The 20,898-nt window shown below is 42.9% G+C and overlaps 1 protein-coding gene across 8 annotated transcripts in view; it reads left to right on the top strand.

Moving 5' to 3' along the window:
- Positions 1-20,898, top strand: part of NTM (neurotrimin) — a 932,320-nt gene that overhangs the window by 901,148 nt on the left and 10,274 nt on the right. For 6 of the 8 annotated variants that reach the window (XM_059413613.1, XM_059413659.1, XM_059413668.1 and 3 more), the window contains 4 exons: positions 10,486-10,620; positions 12,523-12,643; positions 16,899-17,050; positions 20,119-20,154. In XM_059413613.1, the coding sequence (XP_059269596.1) occupies positions 10,486-10,620; positions 12,523-12,643; positions 16,899-17,050; positions 20,119-20,154 (444 nt within the window). The remainder of the gene's footprint in view (positions 1-10,485; positions 10,621-12,522; positions 12,644-16,898; positions 17,051-20,118; positions 20,155-20,898) is intronic. The other 2 variants (XM_059413651.1, XM_059413630.1) reach the window with 1 other exon arrangement.

Raw genomic sequence — 20,898 nt, 5'->3', positions numbered from 1 at the left:
TGTATAGCGGAACATTAAGAACAAACAGGTGGGCAAGGCCTTGCGGCATCGCAGGCAGTATGATTTGGTAGCAAGTAGCTTTAGTGGTGGGTAGATTTTGAGACTTATTTGCAAAGTTTATGTGTCTCTCTCTCTACACACACACACACACACACACACGTATTCAAAGGCTACAACCAAATATGGTAAATACACAGGTTTTCAGCCACATCTCATTTTTTCTCTGAGCCCAGATCATCCTACACCAATAAACTTCCTGCTAGTCTATGGGTATTTCTATGGGATTTTCTCAAAACATTCTCTTACACATATTCTTTTCATCCATGCCACTTGGAAATTCATGGATAATATTTACATTTCGTATGGATGGTAATTTGCAGTTTGCCATCATGATCTAATCTGAATATACACATTAGATTACCTTAACTATAAATATGACCCTACCCCACCTTTTCTGCTCTCTCCCATCCCCCAGGGGGATGTGTGTTTGTTTGATGTAATCAAACAAAGGGTCATTGAGTGTTTGTTTGATGTAATCACCAATAAATGGAACTCCTCAGAAAAGCCCTCATTCTGTTCTCCATCTGAGGATGCTGCATGCCAAGGGAACACCTTGTCCTTGCTCCCTCCATGTACAGCAGGCGCCTGGTTAATCACTGTTGGTCATGGGGCTCTGTGGGAATGGACTGAACCCTGCACATGTTGCTCCCCCAACCCAAGTCTTGGTAAGCACACTCCTTTTTTAGTGAAAAAAGAACTCTTCAGATCTGCATAACTATTCCTCAAAAGGATTTTTTAGAAACTACTTCTCTACCCATTCTCCATAAAATAGTTAATGAAAAATGCACAAGGCTGTGCTTTTTCTTCTAGAGTTATGTCTTTCCCATCATCAGCTACATTTTGAGGAGCTTTTCTGTTTTTTTCTTGGTTGGACTGGGAGTTGTAGAGATTTGAGTCTGTATCATCACTGGGGGATGAACATAAGAAATATGGAAGTGTAGATATTAATCTTTTTCAAAAAAGTATAGAATCCTAATGAAGGGAAAATACACACACATAGGTCATTTCTTAAGGTTCAAAACCTCCTGGGATTAGAGTTCCACTCCCGTTCTTAATCTAGAAAGTGTATTCATGAGTAAATCACAGGCTGAGTGTAGAGACTGTTCTGCGTTTCTAAGGCAATTCAGAACCAGGTGATGAAGGGGACTCTCTGTGAGTGGACTTCTGACCGGAGGCTATGCCTGCTGGTTTTAGGAGAGACTTAACCCAACAGGAGCCTCCCAAGTAAAAATAATTTCCTCAAATTAACCTGAGCAGGAAATTTCAAACCAATTAAGTCCTTCACATTTCTCAGCACTTAGTACAGACTTACATCTCTAGAGATTTAGAAAAAGAGAAAGCAAACAGCCAAGAAACTGAGGTAATATGGCACTGCGGAGTTCTATATTTATCCCCTATCAATGTCTTTCAGATCAAATTGGCTGAGTTTACAAATCAAAAGCTGATTTCTTTATTTATTTTTTTTAGCAGCCATCAGCTGCACTGCTGCAAATACCCAGGTTCCAGACATCAAGCTGCAAACTCCAAACATCCAGCTGTGTGCTTTCTGACTCTGATATCATCACCCATAATAGAGGGTCTGCATGCAAAACCGAGCTGACAGCCTTCGTGAAAACGCACACAGAAGAGCACACTACTCCCAGGGCCCAGCCAGCTTCTGAAGCCACATCTGCATGGAGTACTAGTGTCATGTCATGACAGGAAGGGACAGGCCACAGAGAAGCACAGGGCTTGGCTCTGCGGAGTCCCAGGGCTCGTTTTCATATAATTACATTTTGAGCTTCAGCTCCTCCTTAATAGATCACTAATGATTAATCCCAGAAAGTTTCAAAATTCAAATATCAAGGAAATTCTCTCTTTTGCCCTCCTATATATCAGTATAATTATCAATTACATTTTATACATGCATATTCACACTTTCAAATAACATATGAATCATACATAGATATGATAAATGCATACGTGTGTGTGTGTGTGTGTGTGCGTGCGTACATGAATCTGACTCCTTACTCAGCAGGGAGCCTGCTTCTCTTTCTGCCTGTCACTCCTCCTCCTTGTGTTCACTGTTTAGTTCTCTTTCTCTATGACAAATAAAAATAAATAAAATCATACACACACACACACACACATACTCAGTTTCCACTATCAAATGAGGTTTTATTTGTTTGTTTCTTTGTTTTCTAGAGGAAGAGAGAAAATGTACATGCAGGGAAGGGAGGGGCAGAAAGAGAATCTTTAGCAGGCTCCATGTTGGGCTCAATGGGGGACTCACTTTCATGACCTTGAGATCATGACCTGAGCTAAACTCAAGAGGTTTAACAATTTATAGACACTTAACCGATTGAGCCACCCAGACACCCCTCAACTAACTTCTTGCTATATGCCAGGGCCTATGCTAAGTGTCTTTCTTTTACCTTGATAGATAGATAGATAAATATGCAATTTATAGTTGGCATCAGTTTATGTAATACTTTATTGGATCGCTATCACTTTATGATGGATTCAGGTTAATAGATTAATTTTTCAACTCTCAATTTGCATTTCGATCTTAAGCAGAGAAGATAATAAGCATAGATGCTGCCTGGGGGATGGTATCTTTTGTGTGTAGGGCATGGTACAAGAGATGCTGTGACCAGTTGATGTTGCTCTGAACAACTAACTCTTAGGTATCTAACAGAAAACTGAGGGAAATGATGAGATAAGTTTCCCAGCTATAGGAAGAGGCCATATGACATCAGTACAGATCTGAGCATGTCAGGGAAGTAATGGCATGGGGACATTGCCATGTGTTGTACACTCAGCAGTCTTAGCTCCTGGCTCTCTAGCAACAAACACTACCATGTTTTGGGAAGAGCCCTCTTCCACTGTGGAAGCCAGGTGTTTAGAACTAGGCAGTCTGTCCTGTTGCCCAAATGTGATCCCTATATTGCTACCAAGAGTAACTTTCTCAGTGAATATTTGAGGCCGTACCTCAGGGCTAGTCTAAGACTGTTGGGCCCTGTAGAACTTTTTTCTGAAAGAGATCTTATAAATTCACTTATTCTTGGAGAGATCCTCAGACTCTCTTTTCTGTCAATTATAGTCTCTGTATCGAGGGGAAAGGCCGAATATAAATATAAATATAAATATAAATATAAATATAAATATAAATGTATATCTCCATATTTATACGCATATAGATAACATGAAAAGATTAGATAGAATATAGACATACAATTTACAGTTGGCATCTATAGATAGACTATAGATAGATTATGTATTTGTATCCATGTCTCCTTTTATTCTTAATTGTGAAATTAGAGACATTTCTCAAACCCTCATCAGGTCTCACATGGGCTGTGCAGCTACACCAGCTTTCCCAGAAGAAAGGATCCCATGAATCTGTATCCCTTGTAAATCAAATCCTATTTTAAGTGAAGGGAGTAGAACTTTCTCGTTAAAGGATCTGTGGTGAATCCTCTGTAAAGTTTATTATTATTAAATTCCTACTAGAAAAGCAGAGATCTGATTACTCTTTCATCTCTACCTTGAGATTTTCTTGTATCGAGGATCTTGTATATTAAAATGTGCTCAAACAGAGATGTGGTATAAGTGGTAGCTGCTGTCTATTGAGAACTTGCTATGTTCTAACGACCTTACACATATTTGCTTATTTAATACTCACAGTAACCCTGTAAAGTAGTATCATGTGCCCCATTTGACAGAGAAGGAATCTGAAGCACCAAGAAGGGAATCATCAGCCATCGGTCCTCTGGGGCCAACTGAGGGTTCGGGACCTGCCCCCTGCCGGTGGTGCTGACAACCATGATCAGCTCTTCTGTATAACTTCAGACCGTCAGGAGCTACGCTGTGTGGATAAATCAATACTGTTACCGTGTTTGGATATGCTTTGTAACACTGATTGTCTCGTCCTGTTGCTGTCAGTGTTGCTATCTCGATTCCATGTGCATCCCATGTGTTCCCGGCCTGATCCAGTAGTCTGGAGTGTATTGGTGCTCTAGCATGGACACCTCAAAACCATTTGCTCTGGGTCACAGGGACCTTGGTGCTATGGGACAGTAACCACACCTCTGTCACGTTGCTCTTGCCCTCCTTCCAACCTCCCAGCCTCTGAACAAAACCATGCTGGTCAACTCCTAAAAACGGACCCGGGGGACACCTGCTAGCCAGTCTTGGAAATAGCTGTCCCTGAAGCCCAGGCTGAGTTTAACAGGAGCATCCTGATGAGAACAGACAGGAAAAGAAAGCAGTGGCATGAGTACTGGTCTAGGACTAAACTAGTCACAGCCCTTAAATTTAAATTTAAAAAAAAAAATTCCAACTCTCAAATTTTGGAATTCTGTGTTCTGCATTTTTTTTTTGGTTTCTGAAGCCCCATGATTTTTATCTCAGCTGGTATATATGCCATAAAAATATTAAGTAAGGAGACAGCTGTGTCCTCTCCTCTCCAATAGCTACAGCTGTTCTTCTGACAAGCTTATTCTTGGGTGCAATAAAAATGATAATTGTGGCTATTATTATTTTCAGTTATAAAGGTCTTTTAACACCCCATCTATGAACTTAGAGACTTGGGATTTACTTTTCCAAGTAAGTATTACTTATCCCGGGCAGTTTTTGTCCTGTGATTGGTTATAAATTGCTGATCGAAACCCCTTTGGGTAAGATGAGACTCCTTTGGGGACCGAGTTGCAGGTGTAAGCCCATTTCCAACTCGCTTCCTTTCCTTGCTTGGGTTGTCAGATTCCACCTCATGAAATAGCTGTGCTCCAAAGAAGTTGGCTGTAAGACAAACCCTGTTAGATAAATCATACGTCCTCATTGATCTACATTTTTAAATTAAGAATGCATTCCTCTGAGGAAATAATTGGCCCCAAGACTAAATATAAATTATACTAAACACTCAATAAACCTTTTAAAATCACATATTTAAAGAAAGCCCGTTTTGTTAGAACACTAATAGTGATGATCCTTTTTAAAGACGGGAATTACAAATATCGTGCTAAGAACAATTACCAGAAGTGACACCACCTTGGGAATAGAGCCACAGAAAGATTAGCTGAGCAACAGGGAGCTCCCAACATTTTTTTTTCTTTCTTTTTATTTGAACTCAGCATATAGTTTTTGTTTTTGTTTTTGTTTTTGTTTTTTTAAAGATTTTATTTCTTTACTTGAGAGAGAAAGGATGAGAAACAGAGAGAGAGAGAGCAGGAGAGAGGGGAGAGTCAGAGGGAGAAGCAGACTCCCTGGTGTGCAGGAACTTGATCCCAGGGCTCCAGGATCATGACCTGAGCTGACAGCAGTTGCTTAAGCAACTGAGCCACCCAGGTACCCTTAGCCTGTAGTTCTACAGTTGTGCAATTCATTAATAAGAAGCTGACAAACTTTAGATTATGTAAACTACTTTCCTAGGTGCCTTGAAAGCCAGAGTTACCGAAGATTGGTCCCCACCACCAGGATTTCATTTCCATTGGAAAATCAGACGAGTGCAAACAGCATAAAACAACTGGCCAACAGAAAGTGCTATTGTGGTTGCAGGGGCAGTGGGCTGGACATCAGGAAACCTGGGGGTTTTCCATCAGTAACCAGATGTGGACTCCCCTGCACTGCAGTTTCCCACATTAAGATACAAAGATGTAATGATACTGCTAACTCCCATTCGTGGCTGTATGTGGCAATTTCCTAGTAAAATAAAAACTCATTCCTGAAGATTCTGACTTAATAGGTGTGGGTGGGATCGAGAAACCTATATTTAAACAGCTATTCTAGGGAATTCTACTGAAGTCAGACTATGTCCTAATATAGCAACTATGGAGTTATATATAACCATTAATGTCTCTTTAAGCTCTCGCATTTAATTCCCTTCTGGTTTTTAAAGCCTAAAGGGGCTCTGCATGGAACAAGAGTGCAGGAGAGTCACAGGCATTGACAGGAGACAGAAGGGCATTTGCGAGTTTCCTAAGGCCACCATAACAAAGTAGCCCACACTAGATGGCATAAATAACACAGGTGCATTATCTCACTGTTCTGAAAGCTAGAAGTCCAAACCCCAGGTGTCTGCTGGTTCATGTGCTCTCTGAGAGCCGTAGGGGAGAATTTACATTGCCTCCTTCAGCTTCTGTGATTTGCCAGCAATCCCTGGCTTTCTTTGGATTGTAGAGTCATCACTGTGGTCCCATGGCCATCTTCTCCCTGTATATCTTCACACAGTCTTCCCTCTGTGCCTGTCTGTGTCCAAATTCCTCCTTTGTGTGAAGATACCAGTCACACAGGATTGACCCACCCTCATTTTAATTTGATTACTTTTATAAAGACTCTGTTTCCAAATAAGGTCACACTGTGCAGTGCTGATGATCAGGGCCACAGCAGATCTTCTGGGGGACACAATTCAATCCATATCAGGGAGTTTTCAGGGAAGAATTAGAATTTGAAAGCAAGGTGGTGTCTGCCTTGGTGACAGAAAGAACATAGCTCTCTGAGTGATGGATGCAATCTGTACAAAAGGAACGATGATGTTGGTCCAAGATGAAAAATATCAGGGCCAGGCTTGAAAGCTGTGGTGGCAGCGGTAGGGACCATGGTGGTGACAGAGCTAACACCTGCAGAAATTTATCACGTGCCTTTCACTGCCCCAACCACGTGGCATGTGCATTCCATCCTCAAAGGACTGCTCGAGCTAACGATATTCTGAGTTGTGGAGAGGAAGCAATCGTGGCACAGAGGAGTGGCATAAGTCAACTCCTCAGGAAGCTTCAGGTAGAGGATCAGGTTTGTCTGATGCCAAGCTTTTCCTTTTTCTCAGGATGACCTGCTGCCTTCCTCATGGCAGAGGTGCGAAATGAGCTGGCATGAGTCGATCAGGCTACTTATTGAAGGGTTTCCTTCCATAAAGCAGTGGGATTTGTGTTTGATGTTACAAAAAACAGGGAGCCATTTTTAGTGTCTGGAGAGGTGTGACATGATGGAAGGGGTGTTTTAGGAAGATGAACGTGCCATTTCCACTAAGGGATGTGTTTTCTTTGGAAAAGAAAGACTTACAAATGAGAAGCTATTGACCATGAAGGGTTTCTTTTCATAGGATTTTATCAAGTGATTTGCTTCTTTCCCCGCTCGTAGCTCTTAACCAAGAATTTCCTTTAGCACTTTAAATGAACTTTAAAATATGCTCTGCTTATCTGTCCCCCCCGCCAATATTTTTCTAAGTTCCTCATATGAGTGATAAAGCATTGATCATTTATAGCCAGAGCACAATTGCTGTTTCAAAGAAAACTCTCCTTGAATCATTAACTCTATAAATTCAATCATCAACTCTGTAAATTTCAGTTCAGGGCTTTTTTTTTTTTATTGTTGTTGTTTAATTCTTCATTTGTTTTAAGTAGCAAGTATAGGAATTTCGTTTCTGGTGGTTGAGAGTTTAATTTGTTACATTGCTAACCTTTTTCTCTGTTTTTCTTCTACATGGTTCTCCTACAGAAAAAAAAAATGTAAGGATAAAGGGGAAAATAATAACAGTGAAACCTAAAATGTATAAAGCATTTTACTATATAAATTACTCTTCTTGTGACTTACCCAATTTAATCAGAAAGTAGACATGTAACAATTGGTGAATAGTACAGTGATTGTGGTTTCTCTATAATTCTACATTTGGTCTGGAGAACATATGATAGTAAAATTAAGCCTCATTGCTTTTTGCAGGATGACTTAAGTGTAAATCCCTTCCCTCTGGTAATAGAAATCTGGATCGATGGAGAACATACGGCTTCTCCAAATCTTAAGCCATTCCTTTTCTACATAAGTTTGCCTGATATTCATGTATAAAATTAAACATACACTAATACACCTGTCCCCACTTGATGAATTCTTGATTGTGATTACCCTAACATTTATGTGCTTGCATTTGAGTCTGTAATCCCCCAGACTTGCTTCTCATTTGGATGCCCATATAACAAGCTCATCCAAACTGGGTCCTTATCAATCTTGCTGTGGTCACACAAGAACATACGTGAATGGTGAAATTAAAGTGTATGTATGCCTCTGGCTGGAAGTAAGGATAAGAGATGCAGAGATCCCCTGTGTCCTTTAGTTTCCTTGCTTTGGTGGTATAGTACACAGCCTCCCAGGAGATGTGAGTTCCTACCAACACTGCTCTGACACTAGAGCTCAGTCCAGAAACAGCTGTCCAGAGCTAATTTATTTCCTAATGCTACGGCACTGTTAATTTATAAATTACATTGGTAATTTGAGCTATTATTAATTTCAGATGGTGTAGGGCAAGCCTAATTAAAATATGACACCAATTGCCACACATATGTACCAAGGACTACCATTTAAAATTAATGGGAATATTAAGTGTGACACTAGTCTCTGAGATACTTTGCACAGTAATTATAGCATTCTAGCTGGGAAAGATCTGGCAAATGTAGGCTTGAGGTTGGAGAAAATAAACAATGACAACATAGAAGGAAACACACCTTCTTCATGTCAACCTTCTCTTTTTATTCCCTGCACTCTTCCTCAAGTCAAGGTTAGTGCTTCTTTCCCTAAAGATGCTTACAGAACAGTAACAAGAAAGCTATTGTTCATTAGCAGTTTCTTACTTGCCGGGACTGTGAGTCTTTGTGGGTTAATGTTGATTGCCCTCTTCGTAGCCTGGACTTCTGGGCTCTGTTTTCCACTTATTAATGTGTTCCTGGTGCTTGTTGTGATTTTTGGTTGCTTACTGTAACAGGTATGGGCTGTCATTTTGCTCTCATGTAGATAGTATTGGCAAGAGAGTGTCTACCCATGTTTAGTGTGGGTTCCACGTGGCATGAAGAAGTATGAGGAAATGCTTAGGTTGGGCTTGTTACTGGATGGTGGCCCAGACTTCTCATGACCAAGAAGTGGCGACAGGGATGGGAAGGTAGTGCCCGTAATTGACAAGATAATCATTTCTAATTGTTGTTATTGTTATTTCTACTGTTATCTTGACAAGGATGGTGACCTTAGTGATGTCATGGAACAAACACAATGGGAACTTTACATCCCATATCTATTTTTCTTTGTATTATATTAGTGTCTTACTATTGTCATTTTCGTGCTTTATGGGGGGGGTCTTATCATCAGAGAAAAATGCTCCTTTCTTTCCTTTACTCATGTGGACCACTCATGTTAAAATAGTTTCACTCCACCTGAGTCTGGCTTCCCAGCAGATTACAGGCTTACTTCCTAAAGCAACAGGTTTGCAACCTGTGAGAGTTTTCAGATTGCTTTTGTGTATATGCATGTTTTTCTTGGTTACCCCCAAACAACGCTAGAACTGTAGGTACAACATGCCTGTGAAATGTCTCTCAGTTGCCTGGGACAGTCTCAACACATGCTTTAATTGTCCCAGAGTAACTATTAATAGTACCCCTTTTGCCCTTAAAAGTATCCCTGTTTACATAATAAAATATATCATCAAACTCTCTTTACTTAACAGAGAACGCAGAGTAATGCTGGGATGTAAGCAGTTCCTTTTGTTTTCCCTTGCCTTTTCGTAAGTAGGCTGACGTTCATGGTGACTAAGGGGGAGAACTGTGAAATCAGTCTTCCAGGCTTTAGCCTTGCTGTTTCCATAAGACAATGCGCATGGTTAGTGCTCAAGTAGGAAGCCAGCAGGTCAAGAGTTGTCTTTTATTCATAATTTTTCAACAGAGAAAACATGTCTCACGTTTAAGACATGTCATGAAACGTGTCACGGTTAAGACACGACATGTTAAGATTTGCCACCATGTCTTCTTGCTCTTGACTTTCTTCTGTATTGGTGGTTGAAGTCCAGTGTCCTTTTTGTTGGTTTGTCTTCAGGATCTTCTATACGAGAGTTCTAGCAGATCAAAATTTAGAAAACTCATCTTTGCTTATTTTATTAAGTGTCTAAATCTAAAAGCCGGAGTTTAAATTTATTTTGTCAGTGTTGCCACTGCCTTCTGTGGCTCGTGTGTGTGTAACTGTTAGTGTGGTATTTTTAATTGACTTATGGTCTGGGATGCAATGATCAGATCTAGACTTCAAGGTTCAGCCTTAGTGATACCTTGGAATCAGAAAGATTAATATTCACGTATGGTGCCTAACTTAGATCCCAGAGTCCCACCGCTTGGTAAGATTCGGGCCGTGTAAATGTCAATTATTAATCACTTATTGAGGACTCGTAATTCCCCAGGCTCTGTGTTCAGTCTAGGTAGGAGCACAAACATTTCAGCTGCTCTACTGGGAAACTAAAGGAAAGTTGATGATGGAAGCAGTAGAAGGGCGGGGGGGGGGGGGTAGGAGAATGGGCATGGTTCTCAAGAATCGGAACTTGGAAATGGCACAATTCTCTGAAGACATAACCATTTTATACTTGTTTTCTAAGTTTATACCTTTGGTGTTTTGTTTTGTGTTGTTTTCTCACCGTACCTTCTCCTGCAGCTGTGGGCTTTGTGAGTGAAGACGAGTACCTGGAAATCCAGGGCATCACACGGGAGCAGTCGGGGGACTATGAGTGCAGTGCATCCAATGATGTGGCCGCACCAGTGGTCCGGAGAGTAAAGGTCACCGTGAACTGTAAGTGGTCTCAGGAACCCCCACTCTGTGCGTGTGAAGCTGGCTGCTGTCATGACCACAGCAAAGAGCTGGATCACAGAGCCAGAGCTGACTCAGGATGGGAACTAGTGCCATGTCATTGTCCATTCTCTGCTTTCAAGAGGAGTAATTCCAAGTTCTAGTTTTAAAAAAGTTGCCGCTGAAAGTAATTTAATATAATCCCGAACTTGACTTATATTCCTAGAAGATCATTAAATGGCCTTCAATGTACAATTTATAGAAATGCATCTTTGAATCCCAACTTTTCCCATACTTTGCTCATAATGTTTCCTAGCTCTTTCCATAGTGGGGTGCAAAAATACCCTGTGTATAAGGGAAATCTATGATACGTTTATGGAAATTTATTGTACATATTTATGGTATACTTATGTGATCTTATACTTCTGCTATTACATATGTTGATGTACAAAGTGCACATTCATAATTTAAATATAAATAAACATACACATATTAGAGGATGCATCTCAGAACCTGATTTTGACTAACAGAGATACAGAATCTGACTAGACCCTCATTCTCTCTTATCAACCACTCAGATTCTCTCTGACATTGACCCTCCTCCACTTCCCCACCTGTGTCTCATGTTCTCTCCTCTTGATTCCTTATAGTATGCATTGAGTAGTTCCATAGGACTTTTGAAAGTTTTCTCTGCTGTGCTCATTTCAGGAAGTCTTACAACAGGATAGAACCCAAGAACTAACCCAGCAGACAAGAAGCGTTTTCTTTTCAATACTTTGGGGTGGAAGTGTGGGAAGACTATTGTGTCTTGGTGGTTATTCATTCTTTAATGTTTTGCTTTCTGTTACAATTTGGACCTACTTAATGCACAGCACTTTAGGAAACAAGCGGATAGGTATAAAAATGCTACCATTCTTATACCAGAATGTGGACCACCAGCTTGTTAAAGGGATTCGAAATTAATAAAAATTAACCTGGAAAGTAAGGGGATGGGAACAAAGGGAGAACCTATTTAGGACAGTAAGTGAAAGCTAGGGATAAACGAACACCAGAAATATATACTTCAAGGAGGGTAGACACAGGTGCAGAATTTGGCTTTGAGTTGTGAAATCAAAATGGGGAGACATCATCTGCTTTAAGGTTTATGTCCATAAGATGAAAGCAAACCTGTTGCTTGGGAAAAACACTGCTTTTCCTGGTACTGAGACCCAAGAGAAATTTCTCTTTAGTGTCTCCACAAATAGATCACTTTGAGATATTGTCAACAATGTAACACATGGTACTTCTGCAATAAATAGAATGCCAAGTTTATTATGGCTGTTTTTCATAATGCATTTCCATGTAAACTGTTGGAATTGCCAAGGGTAGTTAGGTAAAGACTTCAAATGAATGCAGGCCAGGTTTATAGGTCTAGTCTGGTCTGGCTGGATTTGAGGATCCATTTTAGGATGTTTGAAAGAATGGCTGATCTGTCTATGCTTCAGGCAATTCTCCATGAATATTATTTCTTGCAACTGAGCTTTTGATGGGAACTGAATGGTTTGAGGTTATAGAGTCTGGCAAGAACCTGGTGTGCAGAAATTCTATAAGGCTGATTAAAGGCATGTAGGGTTGATGGGCTGGCACTCTCCTATGAAAGTTAAAAAGTTTAAACAGGAAATATGCCTGAATACCTGCTCATTCCACCTCCGCACAGAGGGGAACAGCACCCGTACATGCTAGGAAGACAAGGTTTTCCTTAGCAGCGTGTTGAGTGGTTTCACACTCTGGCTCAATGCGTGTACAATTTGTCAGCTTGAGCAAACAGAGGTAGAGCAGGGAGTAAACACCAAAACCAGTGAATTGGGCAGCCTGCCTCACTTTAGGATGCATTTTAAAATGCTACAGCACATCTTCTCTCTGCAGACCCGCCGTACATTTCAGAAGCGAAGGGGACAGGCGTCCCCGTTGGACAGAAGGGAACACTGCAGTGCGAGGCCTCCGCTGTTCCCTCTGCAGAATTCCAGTGGTACAAGGATGAGAAAAGGTAACGACTCCCTCCCTGCCCGACCTGCCTCACCTGCCTCACCTGCCTCACCTGCCTCACCTGCCTCCACGTCGAAGAAAGGTTTTCTAGCTTCCCGTTTCCAGATGGTTACACAGGCATTTCTGAACAATCTTCTTCTAGTTGCAACTGGTTATCAAGGTGGGGGAGTGGGGGCTATATTTTCTGATTAGTCATGATTTTCAGCTCTGTTTTTAACCCTTCCATACAGAGTTATTCCTCGCTAATCAACGGGCCTGAAACAAAACATTTTTTTTTAGGAAAGCCAAATCTCAGAGAAGGCCACAGAAACATTGCAAGGCCTGTGATTTTTTTTTTTTTTTTAAATAGGGCAAGAAAATAATGTGTTCTGCCTGAAGCTATTTTTAACACACTCTCAGACTTGCATTAAGAAACTGGGAATGTTCACGAGGTGTTGGGAGTGGCCAAGAAGTTAGCAGGTCTCCAGTTCAGTTCTGGACACCGTCGGTGGCGGTGGATAAAGGAGTTCATGACCCGATTTAGCCCTCCCTTTGTGCCTGGGTTGTTCTTTCAAAGTAAAAGAAAAGAAAGGGGACTATCCCCTTCCCTCCCATTGTTGCAGCCATCATCGGGATCTCTGTTGTGATTCAGGGAGGACTGTCATTGCGAGGAGTTATCAAATGGCGAGTTAGCACAGGGTTCAGCAGCTCAGAACAGCCAGGCAACATGACAATTACTGTGATCAAAGAGCTATTTTAAGGTGGGCGAACAACGAATAAATGTGCAAGAGCTGTCCATGTTCAAAATGCTTTGATAAAAATGGGGAGGGGGTGGTGCATGTGCGTGAAGGAGGAAGGTGCTTTGGGGGCTGAAAAGCTGGGAAGAAAAACAGCCCAAGGGGGATTGCAAGAAGGGAACTTGGAGCAGGTCCAGGCCAGCCGTGACCCAGCTGTTGCCTGCACTACTTAGAACATCTCTTCCAGCATGCCTTGGGTGCCTTTCTTTATGAGGTCAGTCAGACACCAAAAGCTCGCCCCGTCTTGGAATCACATGACTCCATCGTCAGACTCATCCTGTCTTATCATAATCCTCCCAAATGAGAAGCAGTGCTTTTCAGTCCTGAAGTAAAAGACTGGCAGCATCTTGACAAGGTGTATCCTATTCATCTGGCCCATTTTAGAGATGAAAGACAGGAGGCAGAAGGAAGAAAAGCGAACACATGAAGAGATAAGAAGAAGTAGCTGGCTTTCCCCCTCCTAAGAACTCAGAATCATGCTGAAAGGAGTAACATTTTCCCAGTAAATAAGCATTTTTCTTGCAAGTCCTGCTCCCCTGGTCCCTCTGCCTTCCCACTGACGGCCCTCCTCTGTGGAAGTCTAGTATCAGAAAAGACTAACAAAAAACATGGAGCTCCACACCCAGTTCCTGAACCTTCAATTATCCAGGTCTTCCCTAATCAGATGCATCTTTTTTTTTTTTTAATTCTTCATGGGAGAAAAAGATAAGTAAAAATGTAGGGGAAAGTGAGATCTTAAAATATGTGGAGGAAATATGTAGAGCTGTCCACAACAAAAATGACCAGTGGTGAGAAAAAATGTAAACACAGTCCTGCATTGCACCCTCTGTGTCGTAGGAGGGACTGCTGTATATGTATTATTTTCCAAGAAGAAAGCCCCGTCACGTTTCAGATCCCACCGGCCCTCCCCCCCGGCTCAGGCAGCCTTGATTCCTCTACTGTCCAAGTTCTCCTCATGGGGGCTCCTGTCTCCCCTTCAATTGATTCTGGTCAGTTTTCCATGTGCTCCTCATTTATTTATTTCCAGTGTTCTCCCACTGAGTGGAGTTATCTGTCCTCCTGACACCCAGCTCAACCACAACAGCTCTGGCTCTAAGGTCCTTGTTGCTGCCAGTCCTTCCTGTGCCACTGAGGCTGCCAGGCAACCTCCTCCAGGTGGCTCCCCCCTAAAGGAAAGAGCAGCTCTCCCCTAGCTCCATTCCTAGTAACATGAGTGGACTTCAGAGGCAAATCAAAGGAGTCCATGTGATGGGGACAGCGAGTTTTCTCAAAATTTGCAGTAGAAGCCTCTTTTGTCTACATCCTAGCACCACTCAACTGCACGCTACGGCCACTGTGTGTGTCATCAGTCAAAGGGAGAGGAAATAGACTGCAATACTTATTAAGATCCAGCCGTCCACGGGGACACATGAGCCAATGAAAAGCCTCCGGTTCATTAAAACTCTGGAGCCTGGGAGCAGTATGGGATGGGGAAATGTGATGTGTGACCACACAGAGAAGAGGCAAGTCTGTCGTCCCAGAAGCTGCAAAGTGCCGCAAAAACGCTGCTCGCCACCCCACCCTGCTTTTAGCTAAAGACATTTCAGAGCTGTCAAGCAGGAACCTGATTCGGGTAAGTGTCTCTCCCCACTGCAGAGCTGAAATCTAATTCACAGCTTGGTTCTGATGTGAAGTCTTCCTCCCCAGCCCAGGAATGGCGTCAAAATGGCAAATGGGATCAATACACTTTGACGGGTTCTCCAAAACCCGTGGGTGGGTGGGCTTGCAGAGCCTTCTTTGGACAGCACCCCCTAGAGGATCAATATCTACATAACAAGCTGGAAATAAAACAGCGTCGTCCGGCAGCACAGCCGGATGCCTCATTCCCTTCCTACAGTGCTCACATTTTAATGAAGTCCATGGACTCAGGCCAGTTCACTGCCCCTAGCTTATGAGAGAGAAAGGCTCCCACAGGAAAATCTACATAATGAAAAGCAAGCAACTTCCTCCAGCCAACCTTCTGACTTCCCAGGAGACAGATGTTGCGCAAGAACTGAAGCCAGAGCCTGACGTTCTCTTCGGATCGGGATTGGGGTGGCAGATTGAACTGTTCTATAGTCCTACAGAGACTATGTCTTCAGAGGACGACAAAGCACATGCCCTCTGTGCCAGAAGCATGTTGGGACCCAGAGACAGGCAGGAGGTCTTGATGTCTGACTCCACAGAAATTTAGTATATTGAAGAACATTTTTAGTTTATGGAGCATTTTCTCATCATCATCTTGCTGGGCTTCACTTCCTGTTCTGCCTCGAGTATTGTCTTTCTCAGTTTGATGACTCTGAAACCAGCCATTGGCCCCAATTTCTGTCCCTATGCCTTGACATTGTTTATTTCCTACATGCTCTGCCCCAGCCAAGCCCTAAACCATGTTCCCTGAGATCCTCCATTCAGAAGGATCCCTCCCCACCCCCAACATTTATCTTTCCCATAGTGTCCGCCCAGTCTCTGGGCAAGGAAGACAAATGATTTCAGGGAAAGTAAAAGGTTGGCTTAAAGCCCATTCTCTGAAATAGGACATTCCAGAGTTTTTAAAAGGAAGAGGGTTGGTCTCATAACTTCCATGTAGACATGTAATGGTACTAAGAATTTTTGCTGACAGCTTCCTGAGATAGAGGATATGACCCCATCAGCCCCTAAGCGGTATTCTCCTGACCCTCTCCACCTGCCTAGTAGTGATATCTATGGCTCTAGCAGGTATATCTGTTTTCCGCACTCACACTCTGTGGTCTTTCTTTAGTGGCCCCTACCACCAGTGCAAGCCATTGTGGCATATCGGACTGCTATTGTCCAGGCTCTATAGCGTCAGACTTAGGAATCTATAATCCTTTCCAGACTGAGTCATTATGCTATTCTGGGGAGACCACCTCTCCCAAGCCCTTCAGAGTACCCTGCTGGAAAAGTGATCCCTGATACTTATATTCTACTTACCAGCAAAAGTAAAGTATTACCTGCAGAATGCCTCAAGTTCGTAAGGGAAAATTTATTACCAAGGTGCTTGAAAACACTTTGTTCTTTCAAAGTCCTCAGGTTCTTCTCTTTGAAGATTGAGGTGTTGTTGTTGTTTTATTCTCTATGGTTACCATCTCCATCATCTTTATTAACCTTATCATCTACATCAATTAAGTCCACACTGGGAGTACCTACTGTCGAGTGTCACACAGCTAGTATACTGAATGTGTTGAAGGCATCTGCCTTCAGAGAGTTTAGTGAGTATCTGTGTAGTGCCAAGACTGTCTCCAGGCACATGCACAAAAGTAGAGAAATACAAGTACATATCCTTATGTGTGGACATGCATTAATTGAGTGGGGAGAAAAGTAGTCATCATGATGTCAATGGGGGCAATAAGAAGATCGTTAATTCCAGAGTCTGTCTTCCTCCTTTGAGAAAAATATAACCATCTCCTTTTTTCTCCTTTTTTGTCTCTCTCTTGTTGGTCTCAGACTGGTTGAAGGAAAGAAGGGGGTCAAAGTGGAAAACAGACCTTTTCTCTCAAAACTCATCTTCTTCAATGTCTCCGAGCATGACTACGGGAACTACACCTGTGTGGCCTCCAATAAGCTGGGCCACACCAATGCCAGCATTACGCTATTTGGTAAGACTGAGCCCTGAGCTGGGCAGTGAAAACAGGAAAGGGTCTCATGGGACAGAAAGAGTCAGAAAGAGCTGCAAGTGTGGGGTGGCTTGTGTGAAAGAATCAGGAGAAGCTAGGCATCGGTGAGTGAAATGGAAGAGGAGGGGGAATGAGAGAGAGGGGGGCATCGGTAGTAGGAAAAAAATGAGAAAGAATGTTCATGTTTCATTTGTAATGGGTAAACCCTGAAGCAGGAGGAAATGGTGTTGGGATGATGAAGTGACATTTAATTTTTTCTCTTTGAGAGCTCCTCAACTGACTAGGGATGGGGGGGTTCTAGTTGGATTTAATAGCAAAGCACTCGGAGAGCAACATTTACTATTTCAAAACCTTGTTCACTAGGATGGTATAAGATGTTACCATTTCTTTTCCTGGCTGTTGGGACATAGAGATACTGAATTATATTTGTAAAAGTAGAATCATGGGCCTTGGGAATCCTGAAATTAGCTTCGGAGGGAGAATTCAGGAAGGAAACGGGGCTTTCCCCTCAGCTCCTCATTTGTGTCAATGGGTGTTGTCTGACTGGATTAAGATATATTTGTCCAGCCAAGCCACCATCCTGACAGAAGTCACATAGTCATTCATGCATTCATTCATTCAAATGGTTTATTGGAGGACTGATGTGGGTACAGCAAATTGCTCTGCATTCCTACATATCTGGCAAGTATACTGGTGCCAGAAGCAAGTCAAGAAAGCAAACAAACAAACTCCCTTGTAGATCCTAGATGTGTCAAACAATGGAAGTGAGCTGATGTGTAGGTCTACGTCATCTGCCAGGACTCCAGGTATCCAGGGATGACTTGCATCCCTTGGTAGAGGCAGATTCACCTTCAGGCCACAGAGTGAACTTCTGGTTGTTTTTGAGGGAAAATTCCTCCATACCCTCACAAGCTCAGGTAGCTTGGAATTTTTCAAATCCTTCCCTCTAGTTTCCCATGGTAGCAAGCACCCTTGAATATGATGGCAAGGGAAAGCAAAGAATTAGCAGATAATTAGTAAGAACATAAATTCCTTTTCCTCTGAGAACTCCCAGAAAATCTTACAGCGTCAATTACCTCACTCTCGCCCCGAGTCCCTACCACATCTCTCCACGGTCCATTGTATCCAGCCAGCCCCAACTAACCCACCTGTACAGCTCCATGGTCCCATCTCCGCTTCCAAATCACATTCGATCCCCCCTTTTATCCAACACAGAAAACAAAGCTCAGCTTTATCCAAGGGGGCTGGGAAGAGGAAGGCTGCCCTTGATCCCAGAGCTGGTTGCTCAGAATGGGCAGAGCTGTGATTAGAGTGATTGATCTGTCTGACATCTCTCACACAGGGATAGTCATAATTGCCCCTCACATTTGTCAAGCCTTTTTGGCTTTCTGGCAGGTGTCTGTCTCCAGAAACAGAAGGGCCAGGATTATAAAGGAACAGACCCCTCCTTCCCTGGCCTTGCAAATCTCAGGCTCTCCTAGCGGTGCCGTCCACCCTCCCCAGGCCTGCCCTCCACCCACAGCAGCCCTCATTCCTGTAAGCAGTCTTCCTCCTCCTCCTCTGTCCTCCTTGCTCCTCTGATTTGGATGCATGACATGGTTTTGCAATTGGCTTTATCACTGCTGTCTAATTCCCTGGCCTCTTCCCCTTAAGCCATCTGAAGATGAGAACGGGGAGAAGGCACAAGCTTTGAGAGTGCAATAGCTGGCGTTTGTGACAAGGAATGCAGTAAAGCATGTGCCATAAATCTGCTCTTCTCAGCAGACCCCTATGTGGCAATTAGAACCTCTGCCTCCCCGTCGGTCTATCTGTCTTCACCCTGTGTGTCATATGGACATTCCTCCAATTGTCAGCTCTCTGGAGTCCAGGATTCTCTGAAAAGATACATGGAAAAGTGATAGTATGTATTCAGATAAGTTTAGAAAGACTGAGGCCCCCAAGATAAATGGGGTACGCATGGGAATGTTCTTTAATGTGGAGATCTCCTAGCTTTTCTTTACACGTAAAATCGCTAAGAGGGAGAAAAAGCATGGAGCATTTTCCAAATTTAATCCAAAAGAAAGCAATTTTGAAGTCTCAAATGAGAGACCATTTGAGAGGAGTCCGTCACTGAGATGCCTTGTGGCTGACATAGTTCTGTGGAACTAGTCAAATGCCATTAGTGAGAGAGGTGGGTGTTTCTACCCCACTGGCTCTTGCTGAGGTCTAGTCCAGACATGGCAACCCCAAAATTCATGATGGAGGCCCACCATCAATCACAAATACAAACTTATACCAAAGTTTTCCGTGTGTCATCTGCCATTATCAGCGGACCCTCAGCCAAGACCCATCAAGCAGACTGTGGCAATGGGAAAGCAGCATTTGTGTTATGCGAATCTGTAAACTGTGTGATGCAGTCCATTCTCCTATAGCATCGCAGAAAGCCAGCTATATTATTGCTGACTTTCATACAGACTGCTTGCCCTCATCATGTGACATGGACATTGGAAAGTGAGAAATGCTGAACAGGGAGGCCCCATCATGGCCAGGATCCAAAGGGAGCAGGGTCATCTTTTCTACCACGGACCAACAGCGTCCTGAGCACCTGCTCCCTAAGACCACAGAGATTGCCGGGGCTCCCAGAATCATGGTGGTTCTTGGGGCCATCTTGCTTGTGCTGTGGTGCCATGGGATCAGAAATTCCTGAACTTGGTCTCCAGTTCAGTGGGGATAAGATGTGTGACAGAAACCTCATCTGGAAAGGGACTTAGGTCCTTTGTTACCACATCAGTCCCCAAGCTCAGCACAGCTCTGGGAAATGTATGAGTGGCCAGCTCCCTCACTTTCCAACCATCACATCTAAGGATGGAAGCATAAAGCACGTTAGTGGTTCTCATGCTGAATCTTGTCCTACTACTTTTGGTTTTTGTGTCTTCCTTTATTTACCCATTCCCACAGAAATGTATGTGAAAGTCAGTATACAAACTATATATGACAAATATATAGCGGCTGTATATAATATATGTGTTTGTTTTCATTTTTCTCTCCTGTATGTCCCTCACCCGATTTAGAACTAAATGAGCCTACAAGCTCAACTTTGTTGCAAGGTCAGTATCCCCCTTGCTTTATGGTTTTTCTTCCCTCTCCTTTCTCCTGGAGTCCCCCTCCAACCTTCCCCACCTTTCATTACCTATCTGTGAAGTTGCTTAGAGGATGCTTGTGAAAACTAAGGAAGTCACTGGAGCTGATGGAGCTGGAAGGGTAGTCCTCCTCACTCTGCTCACACCTTGTCCGCACTTCCTCAGGAGTACCAGGTGGGGGGAAAGAAAAGGACCATTAACTTCTCAAAGCCTAGAAATCTGTGTAAAGGCCAAAGGTAGAGAGCATGAGTCTAAACCAGTAGGAAGACAGTCCAATCCACCGAACAGTTTTCATAACAAGAATCCTATCAGTGGGCCCTGAGCAGCAGAAGCAAACACTGTGTGCGTGAAGATTTAAGTATCCCCAATAATGAATCAGGTGGTTCAAAGCAAGGTTCTCTAAGGAAGGCAGGGAGTCAGGGTGCAGCACACATGTTAGTTAGTAAGCTGTGACCTGGAGTGGGATGCCACTGAGATCCAGTTCAGAGCCCGACATTTAGTAGTTCTGTGCTCTTGAGCAGTCACTAAACATTATTGAGACTCAATTTCTTCTTCTATAAAATAGAATTGATCTGCCTTATCTACCTTAGAGTTGTTCCAACATTCAGCAGAAACTGCATAGTAAAAAGGCTTTAGAAACTGCCAGGTGCATTTTGAATCATTCCAGTCCAATCTCCAGATGCAGACTGAAAGACAGGAATTTCCCTCAGT

This window comes from Mustela nigripes, chromosome 1, assembly GCF_022355385.1.
Source record: "Mustela nigripes isolate SB6536 chromosome 1, MUSNIG.SB6536, whole genome shotgun sequence".
In the NCBI taxonomy this organism is placed as follows: Eukaryota; Metazoa; Chordata; class Mammalia; order Carnivora; family Mustelidae; genus Mustela; species Mustela nigripes.
The sequence above is the reverse complement of the archived record's forward strand: the minus strand, read 5'-3'. Positions and strand labels throughout refer to the sequence as shown.